Source organism: Labeo rohita, unplaced genomic scaffold (genome assembly GCF_022985175.1).
Source record: "Labeo rohita strain BAU-BD-2019 unplaced genomic scaffold, IGBB_LRoh.1.0 scaffold_570, whole genome shotgun sequence".
In the NCBI taxonomy this organism is placed as follows: Eukaryota; Metazoa; Chordata; class Actinopteri; order Cypriniformes; family Cyprinidae; genus Labeo; species Labeo rohita.
In genome coordinates, this window is record NW_026129494.1 from 37,961 (window position 1) to 50,954 (window position 12,994).

General features: G+C 38.4%; 1 protein-coding gene across 2 annotated transcripts in view; it reads right to left on the reverse strand.

The window, feature by feature from the left end:
• LOC127161181 (GTPase IMAP family member 4-like) overlaps positions 1-10,786 on the reverse strand; it is a 28,686-nt gene extending 17,900 nt beyond the window's left edge. For both annotated transcript variants that reach the window (XM_051103820.1, XM_051103822.1), the window contains exon 1: positions 10,740-10,786. In XM_051103820.1, coding sequence (XP_050959777.1) covers positions 10,740-10,782 — 43 coding nt within the window. In that variant the 5' untranslated portion in view covers positions 10,783-10,786. The remainder of the gene's footprint in view (positions 1-10,739) is intronic.
• Positions 10,787-12,994: the final 2,208 nt, after the last annotated feature.

Sequence of the window (12,994 nt, forward strand, 5' to 3'; positions counted from 1 at the left end):
TAAGTGCTCTCGTCCTGGTCAGAGGACTGCTGGATCAGCGTCAACCATTCAGGTGACGCTGTGGCGCTCCACCTAACCTTTTGAGTAACTTGCCAGTCTTGCTGGCGCCGCCCTCTGGTTGAGCTCGAAAGTGCTCCCTTTATTGTAAGGGTTTTGTCATGAGTGTTTTCCTCTCATCTTGCCAGGGGGATCCATCTTAGCTATTGATTAACAATGCTAAGCCTCCTCTATTTAAGCTCCGCCTCAACGATATCAGGTAGTTTGGCCGCTTGATGCCTTCCCTGATAAGTTGACTCTATCTGGCTGAGCATTGCTATGGAAGGTCCCCTATTTACTAGATAAGCTCTTCTAGGTAACAGTTGCAGGTTGTAGGCCTCATTCGGTCTCCCTACTATACTGGTCTCCTGTTGGCTGAGCCTTTGCAATGCTCCCCTCCCCTCGGCCCTTCTCCGACAGCTTATCAGGGGTGCGTTTCCCAAAAGCATCGTTAGCCAACGATGGTCGCAAGTTCCGTCGTTACCAACATAGTTCAACGATTCGGTGTTTCCCGAAACCATAGCTCAAACGAACATTCGCAAACAGCGTCACAAACTTACGTGGTTGGAACTACAGCTCCCGACCTGTGGTTAGAAGCATAGTTCCTTGTTAGTAAGACATATGGGCTTAATAAATTATGCTGTTGGGCACATTAAGCAAGCTAACATGCGGTACAACCTATATCTTTCACTCGATCTAAATGTAAATGCATTTTAATCTAGGTATTTTTAAGCTTCCTTGCAAGCGACGTTTTTGCATAGGGCGTATGCGTAGAAATGCCTACGGGAACCCCGGAGTATGACGTAAGAAGGAACCCACGATGATTCAAACATCAAATAAAGCGAAATGACACGTAACAAAAAATAGTAAATTAGTCACCAGGTGCCATGCATGTTTAATATAGTTGCATTTTAGAGATGTCTAATAAGTTAAATAGCATAAATTATTACTCGGTGACGTCATTAACAACGGCCCTACACTGTTGAACTAATGTGGTTCAAACAACGGAGATGCGACCTTGTTCGGGAAACAGTTGTGACTAGCTAGTTTATTTCCACAACAATGCATCGTACTATGGAGGTTAATCAGCGAGCTACGTCGTTGTACGGGAAATGCACCCCAGAATTCTCGGCCCGAGTCCGACTAGAGCCCGTCTTTTTTCTTAAGTTAATTTAGAAAAACATTATTTGTTCGTTAAATGTAAGTTTTTGTTTTTTAAAGTAATGACCAAGCGGCCAGCGGAACAATGATCATAGTCTGTTTGATCAATTTTGCATTCTCAAATCATCACGACTTTCCTAAAATAAAACCAATAAATATAAAACAGTTGAAGTATAAAACAATGTTATAATATTTAAACCTAGATAAATGTGTGCTATTAGGTGCATCTCCAGTCATTTGTGCGGAGAGTGGAAGCTGAAGCGCGCTTTGCAGGATATGGAGGCGCCAGCGCAATCGCTCACATTTTTTTCAGTGGAAACAATTTAACATATTCCGTCAATTTTGCTCATAAAGGTAAGAGTAATACATCATTCGGAACTATAAAGTGTCTACTTTTATTTGTGTGCAATCACAATATCAACAAAATATCAACAAAACGTTAGCAGTGCTTTTATTTCTAAAATAAAGAAAACAAACATGATGTGCTTTCTGCCGTCCCAACAGGAGCGCTTCACAAAAATGAATAGAAACTCAGCGAATACATACCTCACATACACGATAAATATATCTATAGAAAGCTTTAAATTATTACTTAACGAAATAAATCAAAAACGTAATCTCTTTCATTGCATAATCTGCTAATTTATATAAACATATTATTTACATTATTTAACATTATTTATATATATAAACATGCTATTTTTATTATTTGTAAACGCACACTTTATTGTGCATTCCGCATGCAAAATAAAAAAAAGTGTATGCGCCGGCGCGCTCGTCCAAGGCTAATTTATCATGTCAGGCGTCCTACAACTCTTATTTATAAACGTCAATATTTCATACCAAATAAATAAATGATTATTTTCTAAAACCGTGGCTGTACACAGCAAAATCCCCAGTGTTAATTTAACACTCTGAGTGTGGACACATATAAACACTGAAGCAGTGTTGAAGTTAACAAGATAATTAGGTGATTAACGAAGTGATGATTGATCATTATTGAAGACACCTGATGTTAATAAGCAGAATCACCAAAGGAGAAAACCAAAATTTTTAAGCAACCATTATAGTGGTCAGTGTTTGCATTAGTTGGGCTCTTGACCCTTAAATCATCAATATTAGGTCTTGTTTGGCTGCAATTACTGAGTTATAACAGCCAGACAAGCAAAGAGCAAAAGTCAATAAGATGGCATTGACTGTGCTTGACTTAATCATCATATAGTGACTTGAGTATTTGACATAGAATTTCCTTACAGATTACAGAACACTGTGAACAAAAGATCAATCAGTTTTGGCATAATCAGACAGATGATGGAAAAAAAAAAGATTAATTTAGACACGCAGACATGAAGAATCAGCGTGAGAATCACAACAACGGTGACCTTCAAAAAGTGTGTTGTAGCCAATCAGAACTCATCCATGACTCCCATCATGCATTGCAGCATAAATAAATAATGAGAGTTCAAAGTTGATCTGTTTATCTGAATATGCCATTTGTCACCATTGTTGAGATTTATGGGCTGGTTCTTGATGTCTATGTGTGCCTAGGTGAAATACTTTTTTTTTTTTAAACAGGTTGTAAAAAAATCTTTCCAAAATGTATAGGAAGTGCTGGATCTTCTGTTGATTGTCAAGGCTATTACAATAAGCAAAAAAAAAAAAAAACTAACTAAAAAAACCTAACTTAGAGATTAGACACTAGGTGATTTACGTCAAACAATGAATTCGTTAAAACATAACCATCACCTGATGATATGAGCTTATGTCTGGCTGTTTTAACTCAAATCCAGCAGCCAAACAAAATCTAACATTAAAGATTTAAGTGTCAAGAGCCCAACTAATGCAAACACTGACCACTATAATGGTTGCTTAAAAATTTTGGTTTTCTCCTTTGGTGATTCTGCTTATTAACATCAGGTGTCTTCAATAATGATCAATCATCACTTCATTAATCACCTAATTATCTCATTAACTTTAACACTGCTTCAGTGTTTATATGTGTCCACACTCATGTTAAATTAACACCGGGGATTTTGCTGTGCAGCTGCAGGTTGTTAGGCCTCCTTTGGCCTCCCTGCTAAATTTTTGCCTCTTTCTTGGTTGAGCCTAAGCTATGTTCCCCTCACCTGAAGGGTTACCTTTGAGCATAATCGCTCCCATAAGTGCTTGGGGTCACCTCCTACTAGTGAGCAATCTATTAGGCGGCAGTCGCAAGTTGTTAGGCCCCTTTTTGGCTTCCTTGCTATGCTGCGTTCTCTCTGTTGGTTGAGTTTAAGCATGCTCCCTTCATCTTTGAGGGCCACTTTCGAGCATGGCTGCTCCCAACCAGGCTTTTGTGATTACCTCTCATGAATGACCTCCTTGTTAAGCGGCTACCTTGCTGGTTGAGCTTAGGCATTGCTACCCTCTTTGGGGTTATCTCTAAGCATGCCGCTCCCAACTGAGCATCTGTGACCATCATTTGTTCGATCCCTCGCTCTTTCAACTCTGCTGAGCAACAGCTTCAGGTCGTTAGGCCCTTTATGCCTCCCTGTTAAGCTGCTCTCCTCGATGAGCATATGCAGTACTTCCTCACCTTGATGGGAGAAGTTTCTTTTATCATACCGCTCCCAACTGTGTGTTGGGATCACTTCTTCCTGGTCATTCAATCCCTGAGCTACCATTTTGTAACAAGTTAAGGTTGTTAAGACTGTTGTGTATTCACATCGGTTATGTGGACCGCTTGCTGCCGCCCGATGTGTTTCCCTCCATCACGCGTTGGCTGGCGCTGAGCCAGAGAGACACGCGCGCTGACCTTGTCATATAATCACAATTATCACTGCACGAAAACACTCATTTCTGGCATAAATCGGACAATGGTAATTTCAGTGAAACTTAAAGTGTACGACCCGTGTACGAAAATTTCCCAGGCAACGTGTGCCGAGTCCGTACACGTCCATACAATAAAGATGCACTGAGATTTTCGGATAGAGGATATTTCTGATTGCACACACTAGACGTGTTCAGAGGTTTCCAGTATAACGGCCATATTTGTATAACCACAGTTTTACAACAAAAACACTTGTTTTTAACTATAATAACCGTGTTTTTATGGTTAACTGTCGTAAGGAGCGAGCACTGTTTTTTGAGGTGTTTATTGATTAAAAATGAATCGACCAGTCATTTTTAAATCTGCAGGCAAATTTAAATGAATCCGAATGGAATTAATCTAAATCAGTCTTTTGATAATCAGAATCACACAATTTGATTAAGATGAATAAAAATCCACACATTCAGGAGTAGTGTTGTATCTCGGGGTTTGTTATAGTTTGGTAATCGAGGCAATGAACACAGTAATACCCCGCACGGACATTTCAGGCCTCGCATTTGGAGCTGAATCAGCCGAGATTCGCAATTCTTTACGCTCGTGAATCGAATCTTTTTGGAATCGACTCTGAGCATCACTGTTCTTACCCCTCCCCCGCTGCCTCACTGCAGCAGTGTCTGCGCGCGCACTGACGGAGTCCGGTATTTTATGAGAGAATTACCTCAGATGCAGGTAAGTGCGAATATATAAAACCATTTTAAATAATGTTTATAAGTACATAACATTAAAAGTTGTTCGATGTTGTAATATTTTTACACTGTTTTTCTAGCATGTTGTTAAGAGTCGTTTATTCCTACTTCAGCTGCTCCGTTGCTCTGTTTCTGAGAGATTTACCACAGATGAAGGTTAGTATGCATACATAAAACCATTTAAATAACGTCATGTTTATCAGACATAACATGCTATATCATTTCTTCCGAACTGTATTTCTAGCCCTGTATTTATAATTTAATTTAATCTAGCTATCCTGGTAAATTGCTAATGTTAACTGGTACTTAGCAACTGCTAACGTAGACTAACCATGTTCCGTACACTTTTCGCTATTTACCGCACGCCAACCACCACTGCTGCGTTGTTGAGAGACAGACAAGCAAGTTTGTTTGATCGTTCTTCGAGGGAATATCAATTATACAGTCCACACTTTGACTGATGTTTTTAGGACCAATAGTTTTTGAGAAAAGTGGGGAAAAGTACCTCCTCCGCCAGTGTACGGAAAATGATAAGGGTTAACGATGTTCCGTACAGGCTTATAATGATGTTCCGTACAGCGCGCACATGATTTCATCGGCGAAAATGGACATTTAACTGAGCTGTTTATTTATTTCAACTGAAGAAAACATCATTTGAATGAATAAGACATATCAGTACTTTTTTATTTGCTTACAATTTAAGTTAATTTCTGCTTTAATAAGCTGGACGTATGTGTTAGGCATGATTGTGTCTGATATTAATTATTGCATGGGAGTCAAGCATGAATGAACCATGTGAAACGTTAGTGAATAAAGTAAAAAAATATAATAACTAGAAATTAACGTGTTCATTTTTTGTGCGCACTATTTACATTGTATGTTGGGGTGTACCATGTGTTTTTATGTGGACAGACAACGTAAATTTACTTTTTATGAAACGTTGGCTTTGAAATAACAACACAATCAACTGATTTATATTTTGCATGTTTAATTTGTTAAAGAATGACAATTTAAAATGTTTAAAATATTCAGATGATGTAATGATAACTTAAGTGACTCTTTATGAATAAAAACAATCACTGCACGCATGATGATGGGCAAACAGCGCCAGTGCTGACAGACGTCTCAGGTAAAGTGACATCTCACGTTAATTTCAAAGAATTTATCCAACAAAAGATAATATCTTTAACAATTGTGATAACATAATATTCATTTTATAAAGGCTGTAATACTGTGAGAACCATAAATTAAATCAAAATGTACATTTTCGCTGCTCTGGCTGTCTCCCCACCCAAGCTCCAGTCTCACGTTTAGCTTGCCCGCCGTCCAGTTTCAAGCGCAGTGGGCGCACCTGGCAAACTTACTAAAATCTCACTGAAACAAATGGCTGCTGGGTCTCTGTCTTGATCGGGGGTGAAAGAGGGAGGAATGAAGATATGTAGTTTATGTATAACCTGGAAGTATGTATTTAGCAATCAGCGCTAAAACGTTGTCTGTACGGAACATCGTTGTGTGCGGAACATGGTTAGTCTATGTTACATACATTTAAAAAAAGTTTTTTCTTTTTTTAAGCTATTAGATATTTAGCTATTTAATAGTTAGCTATTAGTAAAATGCATGTGTGTATTAATTAATGTTCATTTAGGGAGCGTGCTTTAGTTGTTAACATATTCCCCATTGACAAATCTGCAAACACATTCTCCTGAACTGCTTTCAGAGGCTCCAAACATTACAGCTGACTTTGGATTCACCTGAGACAGCCTCTGAGGAGAAATGGTGCGTCTTAGCAACATATTTTGGAAATATATCATAATTTTCAAAGTATGTCGTAAATTTCACTCTTTTTGTTCATGCCTATGTTCTAGTTTAAGTGTAGAAATCTACCATGTATTTTGTTTTATTATGATGTGATTTAATGATTATATAATGTATTTAAATGTTTTAAGTCAGACAGTCAATGCTGCCATTCTTCTGGAAAACTGCTGCTCTTCAAAGAACAGTCATCAATCAGGTAATTTGCACACTAAAATACATTTGGAATACCATTAATTTACCCAGATTATCTTCTGTTTTATCCAGTTACTAAATCTGCAACATAGCACTTTGACTAACTTTGATTTTTTTCATATTCTTAATGAAGTTTATATTAACAAAGTTTAAGAGATACATTTTCAGATCATCCAACCAATTAGCATCATAGTAAGTCTATATATTGCCATTTTTCTCACCTCCATTCCTAGAGGACAGCAGTCCAGATATTCTTATTCTTTACCCCTTCCTATGTACATCTTCAGTTCACTCAGTTTTGTTGTGGCTACGTCATATTAACTCGTGGGAATGTTTTGCAGGATGTAGACAGCATTTGAAAGGAGTTTATCTTGAATAAATGTTACATAAAGCACATAAAATAAAATAGGCCTACAAGAAAACATTTTTATCCATCCCACAGTCTTGTAAGTCCATAAACTGATTTTATACATTTAATAATAATAACATATAATTAAATAAGGAGACTTAATCAGTTAATGGATTTGCAAGACTGTGGTTTTATCCATCTCTGATAATCCCAGGTTGCTATAATCATGCAGGTTTGTTTACATATACGAGAAATCAATGTTGTTTCCTCAACATAGGATCTCGAGGCCACAACTTCATATTGCGTGGCCACGAGATAAGGATGCCATTACCTCGACAAAATAATCTTGTGGCCACAACAAAACTAAGTGAACCGAACATGTCCCCTTCCGGTCCCCGTAAATATGAAAACTCATGAATTGCTGTACAATTCAGCTAATAAAATAGCTGCCTGTTATCATTGCAGTTTTATTATCATGTTATGTTTAATTATTCTAGCTTATGCTTAAGCAATTAAAACTGTACAATGTATTTAGAAAAAAATTGTTTTTTATTTAAATATTTTCACAGGATTCTCTGTTCCCAGACCCAAAAAATCATCTGAAGGACTGTGAAAATATGACAGAACCACCAGTGACAACAAAATAAATAGAAAGGACATGGCAGAGGAAGATAGGGGTATTGATATTTCACTGAAATTAGCCTGCTGTACTCACTGTTTCACACATACAGTTGTGGTCAAAAGTTTACATCACATTGCAGAATAAGCATAATGTTGTTAAACAAAGTAAGTTATTATCATTATTATTATTTAGGACTTCATTAAAAAGAAAAGGAATAATGTTTCATGTTTGTTTTGTGATGGTGTTTCATGAGTCCTTTGTTTGTCCTGAGCAGTTTAACTGCCTGCTTTTCTTCAGAAAAATCCTCAAGATCCTGCACATTTTCAGGTGTTCCAGCATCTTTTGATTTGAACCCTTTTCAGCAGTGACTGTATGATTTCGGATCCATCTTTTCACACTGAGGACAATTAAGGGACGACTGAGCAACAGTTCTTTTTCTCCTTAGCCCAGGTAAAATGCTTCTGATTTTGTTTCTGTTTCAGAAGTGGCTTGGTAGCCCTTTTCCTAAAGACGTCTGAGTGTGGTGACTATTGATTTGCTGACACAGGCTTCAGTTCACTCCTTGTGAGGTTCTCCCAAGTGTTTGAATTGGCTTTACTTGACAGTCTTCTCAAGCTTGCGGTCATCCCTGTTGCTTGTGCACCTTTTCCTACCCAATTTCTTTCTTCCAGTCAACTTTGCATTTAATATGCTTTGATACAGCACTCTGTAAATAGCCACCCCTTTCAGTAATGACCTTCTGTGACTTACCCTCTTTGTGGAGGGTGTCAGTGATTGTCTTCTGGGCCATTACCAAGTCAGCAGTCTTCCCTGAAATGCTGCTCACATGTTAGTGTAGCCCAGTTTGTGCTGAATACGTTATACATGTTAACAGACTTTAGCCGTTAATATGTTTTTAAGACACTGAAAAAAACCCCACAAATGTCAGGGCATGTCAAAACTTTTCCAGGGTGCCAAAACACCCTCAGGCACTGGCTAGCTGTGTGTTTTCTTTATTTGCTTTAATTTATTATTTTGTTTACTTGCCAGCTATGTAACTGTTTTGTTACTGTTTAATTAGTATGTATGTAGTATGTATGTAATTGAGGGAAATAGAATTGTATAAAAATGCAGTATTTTTTTCTGTATAAAAAATGTGAATTAATCTATTTGATCATTAGAGTCACTACACTTAAAATAACAGCCAAGTTGTTAATTTACAGATATTCTTTGTTATTTTAGTTTTTAGTTTTGAGAACAATTCAAAATAAAAGAAATGACTGTAAAAAACTGTTATGTTTCATAAATGTAGGATTTTATTTATAGTGTAATCATTGCTGAGATTCATACACAGATTGTTGATGTCTATGTGTGTTTAAGTTAAACTGTTATTTATTTTTATGTGCATAATGTTTCAGACATAACATCAGATGGCCAAAATATGGCTGAGTTTCATGATTGCTGAATACCCTCCAAAAAAAAATTAGTGAATCAGTCTACAAATGACAGTTTTCATCATCTGATCACATTCCCACATAGCTTTCTTTAATGCTGGTGTTAAAGCTTTTAACTATATTAAATAATCCACAGCGCTGATGCTCTCCAGACACAGAGAAACTCCAGCTTTGTTCATAGCCACTCCTTACGCATGAGCTGGCCTGCCTTGCCCCAAGGGTTTCTGCAGGCCGAAAAACCGATGCACCGATGAGGTACAATAAAGCCCCGGAAGTGACAGTGGAGATGCGACTGGCCCAGGCATGGACTAGCACGCCTGCTTTTGGCCCAACAGTGGCTAATGACAGAATTTTTTTTATTCTGAACTATCCCTTTAACATGTTATTTGCATTTTATGACTGTTACTTTTAGGAAGCACTGCAGAAAGCGTATTTCACAGGTGTTTGCACAGTGTTATTTTCTAACACCTTTTGATGAGACAAATATATACATGTTACTGTATTAATATAACGAGAAGGATTTACATCTGCCTCTTACTAAGTAATTGCTAATAAATGTAATAATTTTAGAAAAAGGTTTCATTTTTTAACATTAGTTACTTATATGTGATAAAGGGGTACAAAAAAATGACAATTTAAAACCTATATGACATTCTTACTTCTGCAGAACACAAAATAAGATATTCTGAAGAATATTGCTAACCAAAAACCGCTAGTACCCATTAACTTCTGTCATATGGACACAATCCAATGAAAGTCAATGGGTACCAATAGTTTTCTGTTACCAATATTCTTCAGAATATCACACACTTTAGATCAGGCTCATTTCTCACAATGAACTATTAACAATGATTTTTACCTAAATAAATGACTATTTATTGCTTACAAGGTAGTTGTTAGGTTTAGGTATTGGGTAGGATTAGGGGATGCAGAATAGGGTAATGCAGAATAAGGCATTCATATGTTTTATAAATAATAATATCCAGCCAATATGCATGTTAATAAGCAAGTAGTTGATAATAAATTTGTGCACATCAATACAAAATGTAACCAAACTAACAAAGAATAATACTTATATATATGACCCTGGACGGCAAAACCAGTCATAAGTAGCATGGGTATATTTGTAGCAATAGCCAAAAATACATTGTACGGGTCAAAATGATCGATTTTTCTTTTATGCCAAAAATCATTAGGGTAGAGTAAAGATCATGTTCCATGAAGATATTTTGTAAATTTTGTACCTTGCCTAAATATTGTCCTATCCTAACAAACCATACATCAATGGAAAGCCTATTTATTCAGCTAGTAATATGCATTGTAACTACTTTAATGTTATAAAAAAAAAACAATAAATGCTGTAAGAATGTATTATTTGTTGTTACTTAACTAGCTAATGCCTCAACTCATGTTATGTTACGCAATCTTATTGCGAAGTGTTGATATTAAATCCATTCATTTGAAAAGCTAAAAAAATTCACAATGAACATGATACTGTTTTCACTTTTTTAAAATTGTATCTAAGAATATATCGTATCGTGATATAATTAATATATGAATAGAAAAAAAAACTTACTTGTGTTTAGTTGTGTAGATATCTGTTCATTTGACATGTTCATCTGCTGTATAAACAGAAAAAAAAAAACATGTTCACACATGATCTGTATCTGTTCTTGTTAGATAGAAGTTTACTTGTGGTTTTAAAACCAATACAGTACACTCAAAAAAATATTTCAGCCCTTAACTTAATTCAATTACGTACAAAATTTCCATGCATTTAGATTACATAGTTTTAACTTAAACAAATCAATTAAACTTAATGTTAAGTTAAGGAGATCATTATGTCATGATTGACCAATAATGATGAACACCTGCTGTTTACAAGCAGAATCACCGAAGGAAAGAGAAACACATGAATCAGTCACAGCCAAAGAGAAAAAAGAAAAACAGCTACTTTCAGCTACTTCCATCTTAAACCAGCTAAAACCAGCCTGGCCAGGCTGGGAGACCAGCTAAAACCAGCTACTTTCCTTCGGTGATTCTGCTTGTAAACAGCAGGTGTTCATCATTATTGGTCAATCAAGACATAATGATCTCCTTAACTCCAACACTGTGTCAATGCTACTTGAACACTCTGTAGTGTGGAAACACATGAACACTGAGCAGGGTTTGTTTAACACTGTAACGCCACGCCAGCAGAGGGAGCCCTCACCCACTGACTGACTGTTGCTGCTCCCTCTGCTGCTTCATTGGTAACTTCCTGTTTGGTGGCAATAAAAGGAGGCCATTACCAAACAGGAAGTTGCGAAGTATTGTTTTGCTCATGCGGACTCTACCAAGCGTTTTCCTGTTTTCATTGCCCTGTTTTTGGATTGTCACGGTTTGGTTTCTTGTCATAGTTTTGTCTTTGTTTTGCCACAGTTTTGCCTTGTTCATTGCCATAGTTCTGTCTGGTTTCATTTCCTTGTTCATTTGTTACTTTTCGGACTGCTCTCTCTGGTTTTTGGACTCTGCCTGTTTATATTGGATTACGCTATTGTTTTGCCCTGGATGTACCTGTTTGTTGGAGATTGACCTTGCCTGCCTTGACTACGATCTGTTCAATAAAGCTCGCACGTGGATCTTACACGCTTCCCAGAGTCCCCATTACAGAATACTTCGCCACCCAAAGATCCAGCGGCTTTCAACACAGATCACCATGGACCCAGCATCACGCCTCGTTCAACTCCGACAAGGTAACCGGCCCATTGAGCAGTATGTTGTGGACTTTTGTGAGCTCTGTTACTTGGTGGATTTTCAGGACAGTTTTCTCAAGGACATTTTCTTTTTTTGGCTTGTGTAAAGAAATATCAAATAAAATGCCACGTCATCACCGTCACTGGTCTTTGGAGAAATATATTGACTATGCTTTGCTGCTAGCCGGATCGTCATTTACTGTGGAGGTTGCGGATAAGGAGCCCTGCAACCCTTCAGCACCCATTACACCAGAACATTTTCACACCCCAACCGTTATGTCCGGCATTGTCACTATCATGCCAGAGCCTGCTCATGTCATGCCTGCCAAGCCAAAGTCTGCTCAAGTCACATCCACCAAGCCAAGGTCTGCTAACGTCACGTCTGCCAAGCCACAGCCAGCTCACGTCACATCTGCCAAGCCACAGCCTGCTCACGCCGTGCCTGCCGCTCCAGGGCCTGCTCACGCCGTGCCTGCCACTCCAGGGCCTGCTCACGCCGTGCCTGTCGCTCCAGAGTCTGCACCTGTCATGGCCACCCGTCCAGAGTCTGCACCTGTCATGGCTGCCATCCCAGAGCCTGTTCACAAGATGGCCGCCATCCCAGAGCCTGTTCACAAGATGGCTGCCATCCCTAAGCCTGCTCACAAGATGGCTGCTATCTCCAAGCCAGTCCACAAGATGGCCGCCATCCCAGAACCAGTGCACAAGATGGTCGCTGTCTCCAAGCCACGCTTCATGATGGCCCACGTGCTGGACTCACCCCTAATGGCGGTATGGGCAGCTAAAATGGCTCTCCCTCAAGTCACGGCAGCTACCCCTGATTCAAGTCAAGCTGCAGAGCCAAGTCAAGCTGCAGGTGCATCTTCAGAGTCAAGTCAACCTACAGCTGCGTTTCCTGAGTCAATTCAAGTTTCCAAGTCAAGTCAAGTTGCAGCTGTGTTTCCTGAGTCAAGTCGATTTACAGCTGCATTTCCCGAGTCAAGTCAAGTTTCCAAGTCAAGTCAAGCTACGGTCGTCGTTCCTGTGTCAAGTCAAGCTACAGCTGCCGCTCCAGAGTCAAACCAAGCTACAGCTGTAGCTTCCAAGTCCAGTCGAG